We start from the raw sequence: 24697 nt of genomic DNA on the forward strand, positions 1-24697 counted from the left end.
TCATGTACACAGCGACACGAACTTTCAGTTTCTCTGAGCTTCTGTCGGTGAGCCGTGAGTATTTTTTTTACATGAGTCTTACATGAGTCGCGTAAAACATCACCCAAAAGTGCCGTCAAACTGTCGAAAGAGCACAGGACTTCACAGTTCCTGACGCACATTTTCTCCGCCGCAGCTGGATCGTGTTTACAATCGGTTTCTTAGCCAATCACAGCAGAGCTGAAATTAAATTATAAATAATGAAATTATATTATCGTTGGAGCGTTCGAAAATGTTGTTTTACACCTTCGTCTGAACACTGTGGCGGGCAACACCGTGGGTTTGGATGAGGCAAAGAAGGATGCAGAGGCAGCGTTCGTTGGAGCGATTTACTTGAACACCAGCACTAGGGAAATAATGCTCTCACGCCGAAGGATCCATTTTCACTAGGACCTGCACCTACAGCCAGTCTTCCTAGCCTGCTTAGCATCCGCAGGCTCCCTCCAACACACTCGCAGACACAGTCACCCCATCGTGTCCCCAGTGGATGCACACCCACATTTAGCGTTATCACCCACAATGCAACTATTTACATTCCAAAGGCTTTCCTCCTAAAACAGTAACGCAGGTCATTACAATATGTTTATGCACATGTGCATTGTACTTTAGAGATATTGTTATTGCATCTAATGTTCACATTTAGGTTCTGGGGCCAACAGCTTGTGGGTGTTAATTAGGGTAATTGAAATATACCTCATAATTAATCCACCGTACTTAAAATGCTCCTTTGTTTAAGGTCAGGTATTAGAAAGGAGCAAAACGCTGTAACCGTTTCACTTTTCTGTGTGTCCTGTTTGGGGTGCCATGCGATGGACTGGTGTCCCGTCCTGGGTGTGTCCTCTCCCCCTCCAGCCTCGCGCCCTGTGTTTCCAGGTTAGGCTCCGGCTCGCCACGACCCCGCTCGGGACAAGCAGTTTCACCCAGTGTTTGTGTTTACGCTTATTATTTCAGCAGGTACTTTCCCCGAGAATGAAGTTCATCCCACAGTAAACAGAAGTGTATTTCGCCAACACAGTGGTTATAGATGCAGACACACAGTTGTCAAAGCGCAGTCCAATACCACAATGGTATCTCCTGAGGAAATGCTGTAGGAAGGTAATTGTGACACAAAGTCAACGGAGCAGTTTGGAGATCAGAAGAGAAGTGAGTCCTGAAGAGATGTGTTTTGAGACCCGTTTTCAATATGTAACACTACGGATATGGGAGAAAAAAAAGATTTCCTACCGAATGTGGCTAAGCTCCTAGTATTAAAGGCCACACAATGGAATTCCCACAGCTGCAGTGGAACAAGTACAACTTTGCTTCTCGCTGTACCCTCTTTACTCATGTGCCACATGCCAGAGTGTGTTGTGTACCTTTCTACAAATGGGCAGTTTGCTTCAGGGGGCTCTTTCGCAGGGAGGTACACAGGTCTTTACAGGAACCCTTGTTACCGGTGTGAGCAGTTCCAGTATAAACCCTGGGGCTGAAGAAAGCAGAGACGTAGAAGGAAACCCAAGCGAAAAGAAATGGAGCTCAGTCACAGACCGAGAGATCTGAGGGAAAGAAAAGTCTTCACTCCGTCTTGGAAACTGACAGCAGAACCAGTTTATTACGAACAGTGGGGTGAACACGGTTCTTCTGTTTCACTCCTCAATCGCTGAGTATAAGGAGAGTGCCCTGAGAACATTCCGGAAGCCAGAATGTATGTGCAATTCAAAGGGTTCAGTTCTCATCCAGTATCTACACACAGGCATCAATTTCAGAATAAATGTATATCTTGAAAAAACAATGCAGTTGATGGGGTAAAACATGAAATACACAGTTTTTCTACTGTTTTTGTTTGAATACAATTCAAAGTAAATTTACAAATCACTCATTTGTGTTTTTTTTAGCATTTTGCGGAATGTCCCAGTTTTTGTGGAATTGGGGTTGTAAAGCAAAACCAGTTGACAACCACTCCAGCACATCGAAACCAACAAGAGTAACGAAATTACTCTGGTGAAATTACTCTACTCTGGAAATTAACAAAATTTTAAAAATATATATTTTTTTTTTTTGCATAGGGGGGCACAGTGGCACAGTGGGTTTGACCGGGTCCTGCTCTGTGGTGGGTCCGGGATTTGAATCCCACTTGGAGTAGCGTTCCATCCTGGGTGCGTGTGTTTGTTTGTTTGTTTGTCTTATGCATATACACTAGCGTTTAGTGTTACAAACATTTAAGTTCCAATTTTTTTCAAGATACCTACAGTACGTTTTCCCACTTGTTTGATTTTAAATAAAAACGTATTCACTTGGTGTCCGTTTCAACCCCTATGCATTTTCCCTCACTTCCTTGTAGTTCTTCGGGACCTGCGAAAAGCGAATAACCTTTATTTCACCAGGTTGTCCTTTTTTATTGTCCCACATGTACTCTGGGGAAAGAACTTTGGAGGGTTTGTTGTGCAAGAGGTACCAGTTCAGGTGGCTTTCTTCCTGCCACAGCGCCTCGATACCGTTGGCACGGTCTATTTCTAGATGACTGTGGCACATCTTGGCCAGTTTGTATACTTCCCCAACACTGCCACCAAACAAGGCTCCTGCATAATAGAAGTCTCCCTCTCCATTGGGAATGTAGGCTTTAGATGCTGGGTTCCGCTCGTACGTGAAGCCATGGCGCTGCTCCCGATAGAACCAAGAGTGCATTTGGGCCACAAGTAACTCCAGCGCCTCAGCACCCCAACGGGAATAGAACTTTGCGTCCACATCGAGGCAGAACATGTAAATGGCCTCTCGGTGAACCCGATCCTCAATAACTTTCTGGATTAACTGCATTCTAGAAGCTGAGATGTCCTGCCAGCGGTTTAACTTGTGCACTTTGTGTACTATGATTTGTCTCCCAGCAGCCAGGGTCAGCGGCGGCACTTTCTCTGGCTCGTCGGTGAAAATGTGGTAATGCACTCTAAACCCAACCAGGAAGTGTCGCTCTGCCGATTCTAGAAAGCCTTGAAGGAACATGATATACCTGCAGAAAATACACACGTGCGTCAAGACAGACAGTCCATTGCCATTTTTTTAACTCAATATTAAGTACAAATATTTGTAAGAAATGAAAATAGCGTAAATGCAGCTCACTTTCCCACAGCAAATACGGTCGCTGCGACGGTGAGATTCATCGGCTTGTATATGGCGTCAATAAGCATCGGGTCAAAGGTACCTTCCCAGACAACGGGTGCCAACCACGGTGTGACTGTCAGCACATCAGTGCGCCTAGGGGACAGTTGAAAAATACAGCTCATGTAACTCATCTGTGTAAAGCCTGCTTATTGACTATTTACCCAAATTTTGCATGTCTCCATTTTTATTTTTGTGATGTTCAGTTGTATCACAATATTTTAAACGGGAATAAACGGAACCGCTCAGAATGCTGTGCTATACAGTCAGTAACGGCAACGACACATGAACTCCTGAAACTCTTATCTCATTATTTTCCCCCTGTTCTTCCCGCTGGGAGCTGCGAGAGGCAGAGCCATAGCAGGGCAAGTGGTGAACAAGACAGGGGCAGGGCAGTCAATATTAATAAATGATTGATGAATGTTTTAATAATGTAGCACATATCTCATACTTACTCCCCTGATATGCTGGGCTGCTTGTAAAGAAACCTGGAATGTAAAAAGCATTTATTTATCATCTATAATATCATCAATTTATCATTTTTCACGGATACTACTATCAAGATAAACATTTCAATCCATTTTTACTTCTATGATCCGGATAAAATCTGGAGAATTTGAAACTGATGGAAAACTACCTGTACAGTGTTAACTGCCACATTACCTCCTGTCCACACCTCCAAAGTCATTATCATTGCTTTTCTTTTCTCTACTTGGTAACGAGGAATGTGTGCGAACGGCACTGTTTTATATCAGACTAGAACCTGTTCTGCTGGAAACCACTCTTCTCAACGACAGAAGTTGAGACAAACTGATAAACGGAACAGATCATCTCCCATCCTGTCTCAAATGTATTTTCTTCATCGAAAGTTGTATTTACTAAGTATGGTGGTAAACGGAATTTCATTGACGGACCGGTACGTACCCCTGTGGAGAAATTACATCATGGATCCTTTTCCCAGGGATGACCATCTCCAGGCTTAAGGAAAAGGGCGTTATTCATAGAAAAAATTAGAGCATTTTCTGCAGGAGTCACTTGACACTTTACATTTAAAAGGATAAAGAGTAAAACTTACCTGTCTTGGGGGGAAGTGTTTGTTCCTTGAGGAGCAGTGTGTGAGGTGAAACAGCTAGAGATTAAACAAACCGTTACACTGCAGTGTTGTACAGCGAAAACAGGAGCATATTTCTCACACACACCTTATCAGAGACAACCTCGTATCTTTTCTCATCCATACGTACATGTCGGAAATTCTGTAGAAACGTGACAGTGAGAAAGCAGAACTCCATACTGTCACTGCCACTATTGCCATGTACTGCTGGTAGTCACACACACACACATTTTCAGAACCGCTTGTCCCATACAGGGTCACGGGGAACCGGAGCCTAACCCGGCAACACAGGGCGTAAGGCCAGAGGGGGAGGGGACACACCCAGGACGGGACGCCAGTCCGTCGCAAGGCACCCCAAGCGGGACTCGAACCCCAGACCCACCGGAGAGCAGGACCCGGTCCAACCCACTGCGCCACCGCGCCCCCCTATGCTGGTAGTTACTTTAAAAAAAAAATATTAAGTGTTAAAAATTTTTTGGGCGCTAATGAAAATATTATACAAGTTTTGTACCATAACACTTTGTCCAATGTAATATATTGTAACTGATTACAGGTTAAAGGGGGGGCGGTGGTGCAGTAGTGCAGTGGCACGGTGGTACAGTGGGTTGGACCGGGTCCTGCTCTGCAGTGGGTCTGGGGTTCGAGTCCCGCTTTGGGTGCCTTGCGGCGGACCGGCATCCCGTCCTGGGTGTGTCCCCTCCCCCTCCGGCCTTACGCCCTGTGTTGCCGGGTTAGGCTCTGTTTCCCTGCGACCCCATATGGGACAAGCGGCTCAGAAAGTGTGCGTGTGAGAGATTATAGGTTATTTCCAGGGTATTTTTCTGGCACCTTGAACTGGATTTAATAGAATGAAAAGAAAAGTTATTAAATAAAGCCACATATTGAAGCCATTCTTCTTACCTCATCTTGAAAAAGTAATAGCCAAATGTCCTTTGGAAGAGAAGAGACATCTAATGCAGTAAATGCTGCCATGAATAAACAAAAGTGCACCTTTTAAATTCATACATCTGTCTGTAGCCTCTATATACTGTTGCACAGTTAAATGGAACTCATTTGATGGGTTTAAAAAACATTAATACCCATTTTAACTTTTCTAAATACAAACATCCCTTTTTATGCTTGAAGTACTGGATGGTTTCATGCGAACAAAGAAGGCGTCTCCTCAGCGCCTCAATCACCCGACACCGTACATGCCATTTTCATACTTCAGAGGGTATTTGTCTCCTAAACATAGTAAATTCACCAATCATATCACACACTTGGTCGTATGTACACATTTCAGAAACACTAATTGTTCTGCCCGCAGAATTCACTCGCATTTTCACATTTGGAGACAATAAAGGAGCAAGACGCTCATAATCCTGCTGGCTCGTGAGAATCGAGTTTGGCTTGCTGTTAAACTGCGTTAACGTACTGGATGTGCACAACACGCAGGGAGAACAGTACACTGATTTCTTAATTAATACATTTCTTTGTCCACATTTGTCTTGCTACCAATTAACTACAAAGAAAAGGTTGGAGTAAATTGTAAAATTAAGTTTTGATGTGAAATTTTTTATTACAAATTCAATATTTATGCACCCCTCCTGTCTCACATATTTCTTTCAAGAACTGGTTGTTCAGTCCGGTTTAAAGCAGTCAGTTTGAAATATTGCCATCAGTTAACTGTCCATTCACAACACATGGACATTTTTAAATGTATCAATGGATAACCAATATTCAGATTTGTTATGTTTATTAAAATAATTAAGTTATAACAATGTGTTGAAACATATGAACAATTAAAGTCTGTGTGCTTTCTGTATAATCTGTTCATAAGCAAAAAAATAGTACAAAATGTATGAATTAATTATAAATGATATAAAAATAGTTTAATTAAAATTACATGATATATTATTAAATATTTGTATGTACTTGCATATATTTATACCTGTACTCACCCAAAGAAGGTCATGGCTATGCAGACCACCAAGATCTGTGATTGAATTTGGTAAATAAATTGCATATTTGCTTTAAAAATATAAAAAGAAAAAAAAAACAAAAAACTTTAATAAAGTATTTATGGAAAATGGATTTTTTTTCAGAAAATCTGAAAACAGTTGATGTATTCACATATGTCAGACAGGCAGGCTAGAGACAGAAGATAAGGTAAATAAAGCTGACACAAGGGTGGGTCCGTTTTATTTCAGGAAGGGAACGCTGGGTGCCACACCCCTGGGAAAAAGCTGAGCGGCAACACCTGTGGCTAACTGATGAGACTGTGCCACGACGAAAATTCTTGCCAACGCATTCTTGCATCCTAGCTGCTGGGCACGCGCATAGTTGAAAACACACGGTGCCATTGCGGATCTGGGTCGGGGCGTGCCACAAGGAGGACCTCGCGTTCTATCTCATCCGGTCCCCGGAGATGCCGGTAATATTGGAGGTCACTTGGCTGACCTCAGCCCTGATCTTGCCACACCCTGATCCCTCGCTCCCATTTGCGGTGGAGGGTGGACGCCTTGGAGGTCAGGGTCAGTGCAATCCTGTCCCAAAGACAGGGCACCCCCCGAGACTCCACCCTTGCACATACTTCTCGCAGAAGCTGACGCCGGACGAACAAAATTACGACATTGGGAATTGAGAACTATGGCGATCAAGTTAGCCTTGGAGGAATAGCGACATTGGCTCGAGGGGGCTACGCACCCTTTCCTGGTTTTGACTGATCATCGAAATCTTGAGTATCTGCAGAAAGCACAACATCTTCACCCGCTTCAGATTCACCGTGACCTACCAGCCAGGGTCAAAGAACACCAAGGCCGCCCGGACTGGATCTTGCCGGAACAATGGACAGGGGCTCCGATCAAATGGTGCTTGCAACAGGAGCTCCAGGCAGCCCTTTGTTTGTCTTGTCAGTTGAATTTGTTTTCTTCTTTAGTAGCTGATGTTTGCTTCAAGGTACCTCAGATTCAACTGAACACCGTCTTCGCCCTGTCATCTCCTCAGTACCTTCTCTCCCAGAACCGACTATCATTTGCCATGTGAACCCACTAGTTCCAGACTGCTGTACATCCCGTTCCAACATGTCTACATTTACATGCACATTTATTCATTAGCAGACACTTTTCTCCAAAGTGACGTACATCTCAATACAATGAGTGCATTACATCAACAGAAGGAGAGACTTGGATGCAGACACATGATTCCTGAGTACAGTTACAATGTCACATACCACCGGATGAACCACCATACATCACAATAGTAGCTGCAGAAAGGTTTATCCATTTCTATTCACTAAGTTAATAAACGGTGCATTTGTATCCCGCCAGCAATGTTGCGCAATATCATGCACACACCAATGTTTACCATACTGGTTTCGTGCCACTCACACATACATCTAGATGTTATGATCAAACACTCAGTTCCCACTGTTCAAATTCCAGCTTGACAATAAGAAAGGACTTGACCTGGAGTGAGAGATAGGAACCAAGACTGTCCTCATTCTCTTCTGCCTGAATTTTGTTCTTATACTTATGTTATGATAATAAAGGTGAACTGAACTGAAAATTAAACAACAGAAAATCTTGATAATCTGTTAATTCTGTCCTTTGCAACTGCATTGTTTGCCTGCTATGAGGGTCTTTCTCAACACTGTGAACACTTCTTCCTTTGAAAACCCCATACCACTGTTGTCCCAATTTCCCCAAAGAGGGGCAATACACACACACACACACACATTTTCAGAACCGCTTGTCCCATACGGGGTGGCGGGGAACCGGAGCCTAACCCGGCAACACAGGGCATAAGGCCGGAGGGGGAGGGGACACACCCAGGACAGGACAACAGTCCGTCGCAAGTACACTACAAACTGCCTACAGTTCACAGTCCATGTCCACGTCTACGTCCTGTCCCGTGTACTTATTTACTGTCTTGTACTCCGTTCCGTGTTGCCCCACCGCGGTCTCCGGAGAAACGACATTTCGTTCCACTCTATACAAGCTATACAGAGGAATGACAATAAGAATAACTTGAACTTGAACTCAGACTTGAAAAGAAAGGACTTAAATGATGATGTTACATGAAATAATGTTGCACTGATGGGCTGCGGATTCCGGGCCTTCACTGGAACGGTTTAGGACAATAAAGCCATTTCACCGCCAATACAAGTGAAAATGTACAGCACAGTATGGTACAGTAGAGCGCAGCACAGTACATTACAGTACAGTGGCGCTGCGACAATTTCGAGCGTCTTTTTCTCCACTTGGTGTTTATTGACGGCCGTGCAGTAGAGCACCGATGGTAGGAAGTCGCGAGGGGGCGCTGTGAGCGACTGTGGACAGCACTTCCGCCTCAACTTCCGCCTCTACTTCCGGCGGCTGCCCCTCGCTCGAGCAGAACGATTCTGTACGGGATGTTGATTGTTTCTCTTCATAATGTTTTCCTTGTTTTATTTTCTATCCTAATAGTTTAAGTTATTTAACAGTTTTACACTCTTCCGCTCGTTATTACTACGTGTTTGTGCGGAGAACTGAAGCGAAGGGATTGAGTGTGTTTCGAAGCGATTATAACTGCCTGAGCCTGAGGCACTTGACTTGGTCCCCGTACCGCGTACGTACGCCGGTGTCGTTTGTTCGCTGAAATAAACATTTTTACTGAACTAATAAACACATCTGCACTGTTTTCGAAAGCGAACACGAGGAATTATAAATGGAAAACTGCATTTTAGCGCGCCCAAGTTTAATTTTCCGTGAACGGTAAAGCTGAGATTCAAGTGCTGTCAGGTGTTGTGTGCAGCTGTTGCTACTGGAATGGATAAAACCCAGAGCAGAGGAGCAGTGAAACATTTTTCGGTTTTTCTTTGTGCCTCATAGTTCATAGTTGAGTCACCAGGATTATTCTGAAAAAGGCATTGTTGTTTTCAACTAGTTATTATTGCCGTTTGAGCTGCTCAGTCCTGTGACATGTCCTTTACTCCATTTTTTTATATGAATGTAAAAGCAGCCACTGTTTGCATGTTGCACATGACCCCCGAAGCACAGATTAGACTGAAACCGTCTTGTTTGTGCAGATTGTGCTTATTTGTCACTTTTAAATTAGAATAAAAGAGCAAAATAAACAATGTCATTGTAAAGTTGTTACAATGGTAAGATGTATTTTGAGCAAAAAGGGGATATAGGAAGGTGGGAATTTGTAAAAGCAGTTTTGAATTTTTGCTTAAATGTACATTTCCTTAGAAGCCCAACAAGCACTTTTGACTTGATCGTCCACATTATTAGAAGTAGTTACTGATTAATCGTCTTGAGTGTCTGCGTTAAACGTGTTTGGGGTCACACACTCGAACCTGTATGCTCAGTGTTAGAGTTAATTTTTGCTCCCTCTCCTCATCTGTCCTTCAAGGTATTAATCCCTGAACAGAGGAGGTGACACATGGACAGAAGAAGTGGACATTGACAGGATCTCACTGGGCGGTGTAACGGCACAAGGAGAGAAGATTGAAGAGGATCATCGTGGCAGGAGCTGAAAACCCTTCAGTGTCACTCCACAGCCTCCCATGTGAATCAGACTGTTTTGGGGACAGTGACCTCTTACTCTGAGGACTCAGTAGCACTCATGGATATGTGTGTAAAAAGTGAGCCTGAAGATGAGCACATTAAGGTGGGCTCAGGGCTGCACCTGGATACTCACCACATTAAATCTGAGATTGTCAGAGTCAAAATAGTGGAGGACAATACTCATCTACAACTGTACAGAACTACTGAGGGGTTCTGCCCTCCATCAGAGCAGTTAAACTCTTTTTCTTGCCCTTTAACCAAACAACATAAATCAGAAACAGGTGAAGTGAAGGTAGAACAGCATTCTCAGTTACAGGAACCTTCTAGTACAGAGAATATTAATGAATCTGCACATGGTCACATAAAAGAAGAATGGACAGATTTGAAGGTACATGAATTATGCATGTTTCCTCCTTGTTTATCCAAGCAATTCAAATTAGAGAGAAGTGCAATGAAGATAGCGCAGCATTCTCAGTTACAGGGATTCTCTTGTACGGAGCTGGATATTAATAATTCTATAAATCATAGTTTAATGGAAAGGTGCCCTGATGTACAGGTTGCACATGAACTTTTACTGAATAATTCTGAGAAGCTGAAAAACTGTGCAATTATTGCAGGAGCTGATGTCCAAACAAAGGGTGCTCTGGAACAATCTGGGGGATGCGTCACCAGTACTGTGATTCATAAGGCCACCGAACAGCCACGTCATGATGGTGTTGCCTGTAGTGCTCAGAAGTGGCAATTCCTTCAAGGCAAAGAGGTCTTTGACAGTCAGTCAAACCTGAAAATGTGTTCGCAGAATGACCCAGAATACAAACATTATGTGCGAAGTGAAACAAGTTTTTCCAAAGTTGTTCACTTAAAAGAGCACCAGCTTTTTCATTCTGGTGAAACGCCATATAGATGTAGCAAATGCAGTAAGTGTTTTGCCCGAAAAAATGATTTTAAAAAGCACCAGGTTGTTCATTCTGGTGAGAAACCATTTAAATGCAGTGATTGTGGAAAGGGTTTTTTCCAGGGAAGTCACTTAAAAGAGCATCATCGTGTTCATACTGGGGAGAAACCATATAAATGTAGTGAATGTGGAAAGAGTTTTTCCCGTGGAGGTAACTTAAAGCAGCACCAGCTTGTTCACTCTGGTGAGAAACTATATGAATGTAATGAATGTGGAAAGAGGTTTTCCCATGGAAGTACTTTTAAACAACATCAGGTTACTCATTCTGGGGAGAGACGGTATAAATGTTATCAGTGTGGAAAGAGTTTTACTCAAGGAAGTACTTTAAAAGAGCATCTGCGTATTCATTCTGGTGAGAAGCCATATAAGTGTGATGAGTGCGGAAAGAGTTTTTCTCATGGAGGTCACTTAAAACTCCATCAGTTCCTTCATTCTGGTGAGAAACCCTTTAAGTGTAGCGAATGTGGAAAGAGTTTTTTACAAGGAAGTACCTTAAAACAGCACCAGCTTATTCATTCTGGCAAGAAACCATATCAATGTACTGAATGTGGGAAGAGTTTTTTACAAGGAAGTACCTTAAAACAGCACCAGCTTATTCATTCTGGTGAGAAACCATATCAATGCAGTGAATGTGGGAAGAGGTTTTCCCGAGGAGCTCATTTAAAAGAGCACCAGGTTGTTCATTCTGGTGAGAAACCATATACATGTGCTCAGTGTGGAAAGCGTTTCTCCCATGGAGGTTACTTAAAACAGCACCAGCGTATTCATTCTGGTGATAAACCATATAAATGCGAAGAATGCGGAAAGATTTTTAACCAAGGAGGTCACTTGAAAGAGCACCAGCTTGTTCATTCTGGTGAGAAGCCACATAAATGTAGTGAGTGTGGTAAACATTTTTCCTATTTACGTACCTTGAAAAAGCACCAATTTCTTCATTCTGGTGAGAAACCAATTAATGTATTGAATGCAGAAAAAGTTGTGCGCTGAGGCAGTATTTCAAAATCTGTGTGAAAATGCACTGGAAGTTTTAATGTATGTTGCCAAAGTGTAAAGAGGACAAATTGACCCACAAACCCAAGTTGGTGACATGCATGTGAAACAGTTATATGCCATGATCATCTGGGACAGGAAACACATGCTCATTTTCTGCTTATGAAAGCAACAAACTTTTCTGTTTTAGAGACTCTTTTCCATGGGACAATGTTCTTTTTTTAGTGGGTCAAAGAACAGTTCTCCACACACTTACAGCCTTTTCTGTTATGTTCCCTTTACAAATAACTAAACTCACAGTACATTAGTTGGGTGTACCGTGGACCCAAAGGAAATGTTTAACCCTGGTATTTCAGCTGAACCACCTTTTGAAAGGGGGTCATTGAACATAAAAGACTGAATGTAACAGTATTTTGTGCTCTTGGCTATTGAAAGCTGAATTTTCTGGACATCTGTTATTACATTTTCCTTTACTGTGCAAAAACCAGGAAAAAAAAAAAAAACCCAACATGTAAGGTTTTGTACCTCGGAATAATTGTCCAAGTCTTAAACTTTTCATCACTTTTCTGCGTGAGGCATTTGGCCAAGGATAGTGCAGTAGAAAATGCCATTGCCTCACAGTTCCTGGGATGTGGGTTTGAATCCAACACACTCTATGCATGGTGTGGCCAGTTGTGGGATGGAGGTGCCCACTGACTGGAACTAAGAAGCACACTCACAATGATCTAGGCTGAACAAGGTTCCACGGTTGAACGTGCTCCGAACTGCCCTTTTATGCGGTCGCTCCCCGATCAGCCGCAGGTGATCCTCGTTGCACGGAGGAAGGCATGACAGACACTTTCTCTTCACTATTAACTGCCAGCGTATCACATCAGCTTGTACTCGCTGGGTTTGTCCGAGTCGTACTTAGACATAGAAACATTGTCTTCCCTCATGGATTCTCAAACGCTGCCGCTTTGACTGCATTTGCACGGTTTCCCACCAAAATGAAAAACCTGATGCTCTTCTCAGGTGAGGGAGTGCAGTGGCGCAGCGGGTTTGACCCAGGCCTGCTCTCTGGTCAGCCTGGGGTTCAAGTCCTGCTTGGGGTGCCTTGTGATGGACTGGTGTCTTATCCTGGGTGTGTCCCCTCTCCCTCCAGCCTTGCGCCCTGTGTTGCCGGGTTAGGCTCCGATTTGCTGCGACCCCGCTTAGGACAAGTGGTTTCAGACAGTGTCTGTGTCTCCTCAGCTGGAGGAAAATGTGTTTGACACCACATGTTGCAAAAAAGGTCATGTGCATCATTGTTAACTGTTCTCCCTGTACAGACGGGTGAGGGAGGAAGAACTATCTGGCAAATGGACTTGGGCTATGTCACATGAAACATATCCAATGGTTCCTGCTCATGTTTATCACACATGGAAACACGGTGCTTCAAGCAGACTGGCAATTTGCCTTTGCTGCAGCAACATTTACGGTCTTTTCCCCGAGGACACGAGTGACACTTCCTTCATTTTCACTCTTGCTCCAGTCTGGCCCTCCTCACCCGTGGCTCTGGTCTCCTTACCCCACTCCAGGACACTACGTGGAAGCCTCGTATTGCTCTCCATCCTTCTCCTCGTGTGTGAGCTGACAATCTGTTCGTCGAGCTCTGCCAGGAAGAGCCGCCGTGAGCGAAGGGCACTTCTGTACCAGTCGGCACGCCGGGGGGGTCAACAAGGCCTAGGCGTTGAGGGCGGCGACCTGGTGTGTGGTGTGAAAATATGTTCCAGTAGTTAATATTCTCAAGTGATTAATATGTTCCGGTGTGGTGTCAAAGCAAACATGCCCAGAAAGTGTATGCAGTCTGTTTAACCCAATGGAGAAATGTTGGTAGGGAAACGAAGCGCAAAGAAAGTTTGTTGTTGGCCGCTGCCGCCCCGACGCACTTTTGTCCGCGGTAAAGATCACTTAGTCGCGCGCAAGGGAAGTTTCGAGAGTGTTGTCGCGCCTTATGATGACCGATGTATGAGCTTGCAAATAAAAGGAGGCAAAGCAAACCGATCGGAGAGACACCCAGCCGTGCGGGCCTCTCCATCGGCCGATGTTGTCGTGAAAAGTCTTCGAGTCTCCGCGTCTCTGAGTGTTTTGTGCGGAACTCCTGCGGCTCATTTTGCGGGTGTGCTCGCGAACCATCTGCATCTCCTTAGCTTTTCTGGAAAAATAAAGTGTTCTTCTCTCGGCTCTTTTCATTTACAGATGTGTTGCGGTGCGCTTTTCACTTCTTGGGTCACAGCGCCACACAGTGGAGGACCGATGACAAGACGTCGGAAGGTGGCGCTGTGACCCAGTCTGAGCAGCACTTTTGCCTCCGCTTCCGGCGGATGCGCTGCGCTCGTGCAGGATGGCGAACTTTCTTTTTTTTTTTTTTTTTATTATTATGAAACAAATCACACACAATACCAAAACATTAATTCAGAACAGTCAACCTAGTCAGGGAGAATTTAAAAAAAAAAACAAAAAAAGGAAATTATAAAACACTCCAATAACCAAATATTACATCAAGACCTTAAAAATATCACAAGAAACAGTCTTAATAGCCTTCTTATTATCACATTCCTTGATAGTGTCAATGTACTGCTTAACTTCAAGAAAAACAGAAAATATAGGCTTTTTATTAGCAAATTTTGACCAGTGTATATGATATTTAGCCAAAATGATTAATAAATTAATGATATAAGCCTGTTTCTCTGTGTGCTTATCAAAACGGAAGAACCCAAACAGTACACATTTATAATACAAAGCAAAATCCTTACACAATTTATCAATAATAAATTTTGAGACATCTCTCCATAGCTGTTTGGTATAACGGCGGTGCCAAAAGAGGTGAGGCGCCGTCTCTGGGCGAAGGCTACAAAAAGAACAATTTACATCAATCCCATCCTTGAATTTTCTAAGAAAATGCTTGACGGGATAGAATTTGTGTATAATCCTGAAAGAGATTTCCCTAACCTTGTTGGTTAAGAAATATTTGTGAGTCAACAGCCAAACTTTCTCCCATGGGACCTCGTCAACAAAGGAGTTCCAATAAGCAGTGACATAAGGTAAGGTGGCAACTTGATTCCGAAACAAAGATCGAACCGCTCTGTTATTATTTCTGAGAGACTGCGGAAAACAGATCCTTCCACATGGAGTATCAACTGGGTTCACTACAGAAACAACAGCAGGGTAAGAGACTCCTCCAAGCAGAGTCACAGAACCATTAGGAATAGCCTGCATAACCAGGCCAAACTCTTCCCTTGTGACATGAAATCCAAAACATGATATAAAGTCAGTGTAACTCATGAGAACTCCTCCTGAGGTCCGCTAAGTGTATGTCTGTACTCTGTTCTTGAGATGGATCTTAATACTTTTTCCCGAGTCCGGCTTGTCAGCGTGTGTTTTACGTCACGTGTCGGTGCGCGGTGGAGGACCGACTAGTGCGAGTCGCCAGGGGGCGCTGTGACCGATCGAGGACCGACCGAGGAGCGATGGCGCGAGCGAGGGAGCGAGCGCAGCGCTTGTGTGCGTGTGGCGCTTGCGCGGCGCTCGAGCTCAACGGCGCTCTTCTTCCCTGCAGGTGAGGTTTAGGCTTAGTTATGTCTCTTGGTATTGTGCATTAATTCACACTTTTACTACATTCGCTTTTAAATATTATTAATATTTTGCGCGTTGGCGTTTCGTTTGTGCGCAGAACTGAAGCGACTGACTGACTGAGTGAGTGAGTGACTGAGAGCGGGTCAGCGCCGCTCCTTTTTGTTTTGTTTTTGTGTTTGTTGTTCAGTTCTGACTGAACTTGTTCCGGAATGATGATGATGATGGTGAGTGAAATATTCACACAAAACGTCTAGAAGCCAGTTCCTCCTACTGGGGTAACGTGTGTAATAATTATCATGGTGCAATAGAACACAGTTCGTGCGGTCTTATCGAAGAAGGAAGCCGTTGAACAACAAGGAAACACATGTCATCTGCGCTGTTTGCCAAGTGACAGCAGGAAAATATAAGTAATGGTAACCACTTATTATTTAAAGTGTGGAGCAAAATGAGTTGAGTGTGCGAATACACCACTTTAAATGCAGCGTATTGCGGTGCGACGCTCTGGGTTCGGAGGGCCGGAGAAGGACACACAGACACCGCTCCTTATCAGTGATTATGAACGTTTATGGAAGAGCGGCGCAACTTGAACCGGTGCTCTTGGTCCGAGGGCCCCTTTTCCTCAAGGACCTGCACCTCAGCCCAGCCCCTAGAGCTTTTCTTGCTTTTTCACACCGATACTAAATGAAAAGGTAAAGTACTTTGGTCATGAATTTCGGAGGTACCATATTACATCACCGCTTTCGTTGTCAGCCTTGGAGCTGTGAGACAGCAGTACTACCTGTGGTGCCAGTTGCTTGAAAGTACCTATCCGTGTTCGGCAGCTGTTATCGTTCTAATGGTCACGTGTTTGGCGTCATACAGCACGACCTGCATGCCTCCTGTTGATGCTACTTGCTCTCCCTTTTCCTCGTCTTTCTTCATCTGTCCTCCAATGTGTATTAATCCCAGAGCAGAGGAGGCAGCACGTGGGCAGCAGAGGAAATGAACACTGACTAGAGATAAACAAGACCTTATTGAACATCGTTCAGAGTACAAGGAGAGAAGATTGGAGAGGATCATGATGGCAGAAGCAGGAGCTGAACAGCCTCCCATGTGAATCGGACCGTTTTGGGAAAACGGTGACCCCTTTCTCTGAGAGGTCAGCAGTCATGGATGTGTGTGTAAAAAGCGAGCCTGAAGATGAGCACATTTCCCACCCCGAATATTGTCCTGAGGTTCAGGGCTTCAGTGCTGAAGAGATGGGCTCAAGGCTGCACCTGGATATTGACCGCATTAAAACAGAGATTGTCACGGTCAAAATAATGGAGGACAATACTCATCTACAGCTGTGCAGTACTACTAAGGTGCTCTGTACTCCCTTAGAGCAGTTAAACTCACCTGTTTCTCTTTCTTCCAAACAATACAAATCAGAAACAGAAGAAGTGAAGGTAGAGCAACATTCTAAGTTTCAGAAAACTTCTTGGGCAGTGAAGGACATTACTGAAGCTGCTCATTGTATAAAAGATGAGTGGAAAGAATTGAAGGTGAATGAAGGAAGCTCTGTTCCTTGTCCTTTATCCAAACAGTGTAAATCAGAGACTGATGAAGTTAAAGTAGAGCGGCATTCTCAGTTGCAGGGATCTTCTAGTCCAGACTCACAAATTAATAACTTTGCTATACATAGTGTAAAAGAAGAATGTATGAATCTACATGTGAATGAGTTTAGATCAGTTCCTTGCTCATTATCAGTACAGTGTAAATTAGAGAGAAGTGCAGTGAAGAAAGAACAGCATTCTCAGTTACAGGCATTCTCTTGTACAGAGTTAGAAATTAATAATTCTGCAAATCATAGTTTAATGGAAAGGTGCCCTGATGTACAGGTTGCACATGAACTTTCTCAGAATAATTCTGAGAAGCTGGAAAACTGTGCAATTATTGCAGGAGCTGATGTCCAAACAAAGGGTGCTGTGGAACAATCTGGGGGATGCGTCACCAGTACTGTGATTCACAAGGCCACCGAACAGCCACGTCATGATGGTGTTACCTGTAGTGCTCAGAAGTGGCAATTCCTCGAAGGTAAAGAGGTCTTTGAAAGTCAGTCACACCTGAAAATGTGTTTGCAGAATGACCTAGGATACAAACATTATGTGCAAAGTGGAACAAGTTCTACATCTGTTCACTTAAAACTGCACCGGTTTGTTCATGCTGGTGAAACACCATATAGATGTAGCGAATGTGGAAAGACTTTTTCCTGTTTAAGTACCTTCCAACAGCACCAGCTTGCTAATTCTTCAAAGTTTAAATGTATTCACTGTGGAAAGAGTTTTTCTCGAGGAAGTCACTTAAAACAGCACCAACTTGTCCACTCTGGGGAGAAACCGTATAAATGTAGCGAATGTGGAAAGACTTTTTCCAGAGAATATAATTTACAGCTTCATCAGCTGGTTCATTCTGGTGAGAAACCACATGAATGTAGTGTATGTGGAAAGAGTTTTTCCCATGGTAGTACCTTAAAACGACACCAGGTTATTCATACTGGTGAGAAACCATATAAATGTGAATGTGGAAAAGGTTTTGCTTCAAAGCAATATTTTAAAAAACATGCAGCAACACATGGAATATTTTATGCTGATGATAATCCATGATGCTAATAAGAGTAAATATAAAACTAAATAAAAGGTGAATACACAAACTAAAACATTGGGGCCAGAAGTCTTTCTGTTACTCCAAAGTTCCTTTTTTCACTAAGTTGCAGTCGGTACAAGAGTACAAGCCGGTAGATGTGCTGATGTAATGCACACATTGTATTTTCTATGAGATGTATGGCGCTTTGGAGAAAGGGGTCTGCTAAATGAATAAATGTAAATATAAAAGGTGAATAATAATGTACATCCTACCACTTACCAGTTAATGTTCTTTAAAAACCTCAAGACAAAGCCGATGTATAAAAATGACCTGTAACGCTTTCATCCACCTATTATCGGTAAGTGCATGTCCAGTTCATGTAAAATCACTGAAAACAAACTACACAATCTTGCCAACATGCCATTCAATGTCACTGACTGGTTTTCAGTTTTAAATATGAATAATGAAATTTAAGCTAGAAGCTTATATTATTTATGTGGTGGTTTCCAGTAGAAGATGTGTTTCCATGACTACCAGTAAGAGAAAGTCATAGTGCTTTCATTTACAATTATTCATTTACAGTAGCTGATGCCTTTTTCCAAAGCAACTTACAAGGTTAAGCCGCTTATAATTATTTACTCATTTATACAGTCGGGTAATTCTACAGGAGCAATTTAAGGTAAGTACATCGCTTGAGGGTACTACAGCTGGAACTGGAACTAGAACTTTTGACCTTTGGGTCCAAAGGGAGCAGCTCCAACACCCATGCTACCAGCTGAACCATTTTTTGGCGGCCCATAAATTTTTGCAGGAAATCAAATGGAATGAGCCATTCTTTTGAATTCTGTAATGTATCACTTGAAATGGTGGTTTATTAGGAACCACCAAGAAAACACATTGGTTAGAACCGTTGGTTCACTTGGGAAGTTCACAGATGCTGTATTACAAGTCAAATAAACTCTGTAGGTTTCCGCCATGCACGGTTTCTATTGCCACTGACTGGAGTGATACATCATTTTATGCTTACAATTATGCATTTGGCAGATGCTTCTCTCCAAAGTGATACAAAAATGGCGAATTTAACAACAGACGAAGAGCTTTACATGCATAAAAATCAAAGCACGGTTTGTCCAACAGATAATAACAGTTGTTTTTGGATTGCTTTGTTTCTCAAGTTATAGTTACTGATTTGGCACTTTTTGTTTTCAACTGATCAGTTCACCGCAGGATAATTAATAAACAAAGCAAGGATCCGCTGAGCAAGTCCTGTGTTTATTGCGAATAACTTCCTAAAACTGCACGCTGCTGCTAAATGCCTGCACTGTTACTGTACATAACTGATAACATACCTGAAAAACCATCCGCTTTATTGATATGACTGAATGAATACGTGTTGAAGTCGTGACAAGTTTTCTTTACTTACTCATTCACGGACACTTTAAATGTCGTAAATGGTGCCTTGTCTTCTTGCGTTCCCTGGCCGCTAAGTCTATATCAGTACTCTGTTCTTGAGACGGATCTTAATGCTTTTTCCCGAGTCCGGCTTGTCAGCGTGTGTTTTACGTCACGTGTCGGTGCGCGGTGGAGGACCGACTAGTGCGAGTCGCCAGGGGGCGCTGTGACCGATCGAGGACCGACCGAGGAGCGATGGAGCGATGGAGCGAGCGCAGCACTTGCGTGCGTGTGGCGCCTGCGCGGCGCTCGAGCTCAACGGCGCTCTTCTTCCCTGCAGGTGAGGTTTAGGCTTAGTTATGTATCTCGTTGTTTTGCATTAATTCACACTTTTACACTCTTCCGCTCGTCGTCGTTGTTGTTAAGAATTATATTTTGCACGTTCGTGGCGTTTCGTTTCGTTTGTGCGCAGAACTGAAGGGACTAAGCAAGCGGGTTTCAGCGCCGCTCCTTTGTTTTGTTTTTGTTTGTTCGGCTCTCACTGAACTTATTGTTCACACAGAACGTCTAGAAGCCAGTTCCTCCTACTGGGGCAACGTGTGTAATAATATAATAATATAATAATGGTGCAAGTAGGACACAGTTCGCGCGGTGTGTTTGATCGAAGGAAAAGTAAACACATGTGTCACATGATCATGATGATGATGATCTGCGCTTTTTTCGCACGCAGTAAGTAAATCACAGTTACTTAGGTCAGGTGTATTTCACTTTCAGACAGCACACCAGGCTCCCACCATAACCACTTGTTTTCACTGTACATAATATGAAAAAAAAATACACTGCACTGCTGTACTTCAGCAGGAGAGTGTAAGCTGCCAGCAGTGTCACACAGATTTGCAGTGTCTTTGTACGTTTTTCTTTATAAATGTTAATATCTGTAGTATTAGCTTATTTATAAATACATGCACGAATTCTATATATTACACAACTGTTGTGTAGTGGTTGTAGGTTCAAGTCCCACCTCCAGTTCAAGCAGTTGTACTCTTGAGCAAGGTACTTACCCTAAATTGCTGCAGTAAAATTTCCCATCTTAGATGGGTAAATAATTGTAAGTAGCTTAACATTGTGAGTCACTATGGATAAAAGTGTCAGCTATATGAATAAATGTAAATGTCTATATTATATATAATTTTAGTATATGCGTTCTTATACTTGTGTAACAATGCGTGCCATGAGGAATGTAAAGAAGTAGATATGAGTTCACTCAGTTCGCTGTATGGCATTTCAGTACAGCGAAGGCCTGTTATGTGGAGGAGGTGTTGCTTTTGCCCATCACTCCAGGTTGGGACATTTAATTCCACATGTGGTCCAGGTTAATTGTCACATTCAAGGTGACATCACCAGATCTTCTTTGGCCAGTCCTTCCTCCTCTTACTCTGGGGCTCCATGTGAGTGGCTGCTTGGCGATGTTCCATGTTGACTTTGAGTGTACCTTAATTCCGACCCCATTTCCTTCTCATCATCTCTTCTATACGGTGCTGGTAGGTTTTCTGCCACAAACTCACACCGCTGAAGGTATCTGGTCAGTAGTCATCATCTCCTCAACAGTGAAAAAGTCTCCTGCTGACACGAGCATCCAAATTATGCAGAATTGCTTAATGTCTTGAGTGTCACTGTTAAACGCGTTTGGGGTCATGTGACCCAACCTGTATGCCAGTTATGGATGGTAATTCCTGTTCCCTTCGTCTGTCCTCCAATGTAGATTAGTCCCAGAGCAGAGAAGACAGCACATGGGCAGAAGAGGAAGTGAACGCTGACAGGAGACGAAGAGGGTCTCGCTGAACTGCATGACAAAGGACAAGGAGAGAAGACTGGAGAGGACCGTCATGGCAGAATCGGCACATGAACAGGCTTTAATGTCATTTGACGACCTCCCATCCGAATCAGACTGTTTGGGGAGCACGTTGAGCCCTTTCTCAGACACGACAGCAGTCATGGATATGTGTATAAAAACTGAGCCTGATGATCAGGACATTTCCCACCCTGAAGAGATGGAGTCAGGGCTGCATCTGGACACTGAGCAAATTAATACAGAGATTGTAATGGTCAAGATAAAGGAGGACCATTCTGACTTGCAGCTGTGTAGCACCACTGAGGAGTTCTGCTGTCCCTTGGAGCAGTTGAACTCTTCCGCTTGTCTTTTATCCAGGCAGCGTAAATCAAAGACAGGTGCAATCAAAGTACTGCAGCGTAATCAGTTCCAGGGTCCCTCCAGTACCAAGTTGCCAGTTAATGAAGCTGCGTGTGACCTTTTGCAAAATACTTCAGTGAAGCTGGAGGACAGTTTAATAGCTGCGGGGGATTATGTCCAAAAAAAGGGTGCTATGAAACAGTCTGTAGTACCTGTCGTGAGTGATACAAGTCACAAGGCCAGGAAACAGCTCTGTCGTGATGGCGCTACCCAAAAATCCCAGAAGTGGCAATGTCCTCAGTGCAGAAAGGTTCTCAAAAGTCAGTCACAACTGAAAATACACTTGCAGATTCACTCAGGGGTCAAGTATTGTTGCATAGAGTGTGGAAGAAGTTTTTCTCAGCCTTTTCGCTTGAAGCAGCACCAACTTATGCATTGTGGAAAACAAACATATTCAGGTCAAGGTGGAAAGACGTCTTCTACAGGAGATGAATCAAAGCATGATCAGCTTGTTCATTCTGGTGAGAAACCATATGTGTGTAGTGAATGTGGAAAGAGCTTTTCCAGAGGAGATCACTTGAAAGAGCACCAGCGTGTTCACTCTGGCGAGAAACCATATAAATGCAGTGAGTGCGGGAAGAGTTTTTCCAGAGGATATAACTTAAAACAGCACAAGCTTATTCATTCTGGTGAGAAATCATTTCAGTGTGCTGAATGTGGAAAGAGTTTTTCCCGAGGAGGTATCTTAAAACGGCACCAGCTCGTTCATTCCGATGAGAAACCACATAAATGCGGTGAATGTGGGAAGAGTTTTTCTAGAGGAAATCAATTAAAGCAGCACAAGCTTGTCCATTCTGGTGAAAAACCATATAAATGTGCTCAGTGTGGAAAGGGCTTTTTCCATGCAGGTAACTTAAAACAGCACCAGCTTGTTCATACCGGTGAGAAACCATATGAATGTAGTCAGTGTGGGAAGAACTTTTCCCAAGGAGGTACTTTAAAACGACACCAGCTTATCCATTCTGGTGAGAAACTGTATAAAGGTCGAGAGTGTGGGAAAAGTTCTGCTTTGAGGTTGTATTGAAAACATGCAACAAAACACTGAATGTTTGTCTCCTTCTGGCCAATGAACCAAAGTTTGCAGTTTAGTGCAGAAAGAAATGGTCAAGTCTCTACTGCTTCAGTACATCAGATTTACAAAGGGAATAAACTCGTGTGGGTTTGAATTGAAATGAATTAATTCTTGGTGCTTGTGGGAGAGTTTGCACTCGAGTGTGAACTTGCACACTGTTCTTCTGGATCATCTCTAGAGCCCACATGTTGGGTTTGGGTCCATCCTGACTCTGTTCTCCATCTGAACCCTGGACTCCCCCACAAGGCCGCTCCAAAATGACCACAGCAGCCATCGATCATTCATGGTCATCTGGGGCCAAGGAGCACGCATATTTCCTCCGTGTGACATCTGGAGTCTTTCTTGAATTTTACTGGTTTTTTTTTTATACTTGTTTGGGGGTTCACTTTATTTTATTTACAGTGTCTGATGGAACAGCTGGGGATGATTGGGGCAGAAGCTTGTTGGTTTCCACCAAGTGCCCATGAATAGTGTAGCGACTGATAGTTCTTCAGGGGCACATGGCTGTTTTCGCTTTTGTTTATAGCTTAACCATCATTGTTTGGATTTTTTTGGTTTTGATCTGTATCTCTCCGCATTTTACTTCACTGGGCCTGTTAATGTTGTTTTTGATATGATTAACACTAATACTAGGTTTCCATCATTGTTTTGCGGCAAAACTGCTTCATTTTCCATTTGACTTATCTCCTGGAATGTTAATATTCATTAAGAGAACATGAGATTAAATATGCTCATATATTCTTAATGAAGTGGAAAAATAGCCCACTCAGTGGTGTAATCAAAAATGAAAAGGAGTTTACCTTTTTTTGTATTATTATTATTGCTTTTCATAATGCAGTAGTGGCACTGTTACTATAATAGCCTTTGTGTTCATTTGGAGAGTCTGCCTTACTCCACTATACTGCATGTTTATACGATATTTCCAGGAACTTCTTAGCTGTGGTTCAAGTGAAAAGTTACTCCAATCACCCTGATGGATTTATTCTCAGAACGTGACAGGTTGAAAGTTTCCTGGAGTGACATTTATTAAAGAACTCAAAAAAGACCGTTAATGTACAGAAACATTTTTGTTCCTTTTTGTCTATCCTATGATACTCCTCTCGTGGCATTTTGATACATTTATTCCTGTAATGCTTACTGGAATCACATTCAATCAATTACTGAAAAAGTGTTTGACACCCGAAGTGCCCTCGGTCAACACGGTATACGGTATGGATGACCAAAGGGCTTAGAAAGATCATGCACACACAGTGTGGATCGGCTGCACTCCTTGTCGGATTGCGTACCTCTTGATCACACCTTTGAAATACCGTCGTCTTGCGCCCTCACGTGTGTGGATGTGTTTGCATTTCTCGGGGTTCTGTTTCTGCTCATTTTGCATCACCCAGCGCTGCTGCTAATAAACAAAAAAGAAATGCACACACTAGTATGTTTCTACAGACTTATGTTGCCGTATTCGGTCTCCTCCTTCTAGAGGGTCTGAGGTCATTTCTTCACAGACTGTCAGCCTCTTCTGAAACGTTTTCATTGTGAATAACTAAGCTCTGAGATTAGTGGTGTGTGCTGTGGACCCAAAGAAAATTCTTGTACATACCTTAAACCTTTTGCATAAGTTATACATTCATCCAGGACAGCATCCTTAATTCTGAAACATCTGTAGGAAGATCACTAAATATGGAAGACTGAATTGTGTTACACTGAGCGAGTCAAAATATAATGAGCGTAATTGTGTCATTTATGTATTATTTCATTTGATGTATTGAAACCTACATTTATTAGACATTTGCTATGTGAGGTTTTTCTCTACAGCGTAAAAACTGTTGGTTAACTACTGAACTACATGTTCAGAATCACAAATAACACTTATTTTGCTGTCAGTTTTTTTTTTTTGTTTTATTGTAACTTTGAGTTGTTCCAGTATTGTATCCTATGTCTTTCTTTTACTATATAACACTTTGAAAAGCTTTTAAAAGCAATACGTAAAGCTTAATTTCTACTCTGTTCTAAAGAACATAGGCTTGCTCCA

General features: G+C 43.0%; 3 protein-coding genes across 6 annotated transcripts; 2 read left to right on the top strand and 1 right to left on the bottom strand.

Annotated features, from left to right (window-relative positions):
- Positions 1-2138: 2138 nt before the first annotated feature.
- LOC108931896 (globoside alpha-1,3-N-acetylgalactosaminyltransferase 1-like) lies at positions 2139-6300 on the bottom strand. 2 transcript variants are annotated; one of them, XM_018747982.2, is made up of 7 exons: positions 6223-6300; positions 5183-5247; positions 4247-4300; positions 4096-4149; positions 3627-3659; positions 3133-3267; positions 2139-3022 (listed from the first exon to the last, which is right to left on the bottom strand). In XM_018747982.2, the coding sequence occupies exons 2-7, from the start codon at positions 5230-5232 to the stop codon at positions 2332-2334; spliced, it is 1017 nt and encodes a 338-aa protein (XP_018603498.1). In that variant the 5' UTR covers positions 5233-5247; positions 6223-6300; the 3' UTR covers positions 2139-2331. The 2 variants fall into 2 exon arrangements, with proteins under 2 accessions (XP_018603498.1, XP_018603499.1); XM_018747983.2 differs by having other exon boundaries at positions 5183-5212; positions 6223-6266.
- A 2341-nt stretch (positions 6301-8641) lies between these two features.
- On the top strand, positions 8642-24409 carry LOC114909053 (zinc finger protein 420-like). Its single transcript, XM_018747965.2, has 4 exons — positions 8642-8869; positions 9659-10201; positions 10431-11752; positions 21166-24409. Exons 2-4 carry the CDS (start codon positions 10186-10188, stop codon positions 22621-22623), a joined length of 2796 nt encoding a protein of 931 aa, XP_018603481.2. The 5' UTR covers positions 8642-8869; positions 9659-10185; the 3' UTR covers positions 22624-24409.
- LOC108931892 (zinc finger protein 85-like) lies at positions 15251-21166 on the top strand. 3 transcript variants are annotated; one of them, XM_029252421.1, is made up of 3 exons: positions 15276-15335; positions 16301-17407; positions 21111-21166. In XM_029252421.1, the coding sequence occupies exons 2-3, from the start codon at positions 16501-16503 to the stop codon at positions 21113-21115; spliced, it is 912 nt and encodes a 303-aa protein (XP_029108254.1). In that variant the 5' UTR covers positions 15276-15335; positions 16301-16500; the 3' UTR covers positions 21116-21166. The 3 variants fall into 3 exon arrangements, with proteins under 3 accessions (XP_029108251.1, XP_029108254.1, XP_029108253.1); XM_029252418.1 differs by lacking the exon at positions 21111-21166 and having other exon boundaries at positions 15251-15335; positions 16301-18363; XM_029252420.1 differs by lacking the exon at positions 21111-21166 and having other exon boundaries at positions 15315-15335; positions 16306-18363.
- Positions 24410-24697: the final 288 nt, after the last annotated feature.

Source organism: Scleropages formosus, chromosome 1 (assembly GCF_900964775.1).
Source record: "Scleropages formosus chromosome 1, fSclFor1.1, whole genome shotgun sequence".
Lineage (NCBI taxonomy): Eukaryota > Metazoa > Chordata > Actinopteri > Osteoglossiformes > Osteoglossidae > Scleropages > Scleropages formosus.

Excerpts from the sequence above, each read along its gene's own strand:
- LOC108931896 (XM_018747982.2), bottom strand. The coding sequence starts at position 5,232 with ATGTCTCTTCTCTTCCAAAGGACATTTGGCTATTACTTTTTCAAGATG. Across the intron at positions 4,301-5,182 it reads TATTACTTTTTCAAGATGAG|CTGTTTCACCTCACACACTG; the intron begins GTAAGAAGAATG and ends TTTAATCTCTAG. Across the intron at positions 3,023-3,132 it reads ACCGTATTTGCTGTGGGAAA|GTATATCATGTTCCTTCAAG; the intron begins GTGAGCTGCATT and ends TATTTTCTGCAG.
- LOC114909053 (XM_018747965.2), top strand. Across the intron at positions 11,753-21,165 it reads ATGCAGAAAAAGTTGTGCGC|CAGGAGACGAAGAGGGTCTC; the intron begins TGAGGCAGTATT and ends AGTGAACGCTGA.
- LOC108931892 (XM_029252418.1), top strand. The coding sequence starts at position 16,501 with ATGGATGTGTGTGTAAAAAGCGAGCCTGAAGATGAGCACATTTCCCAC.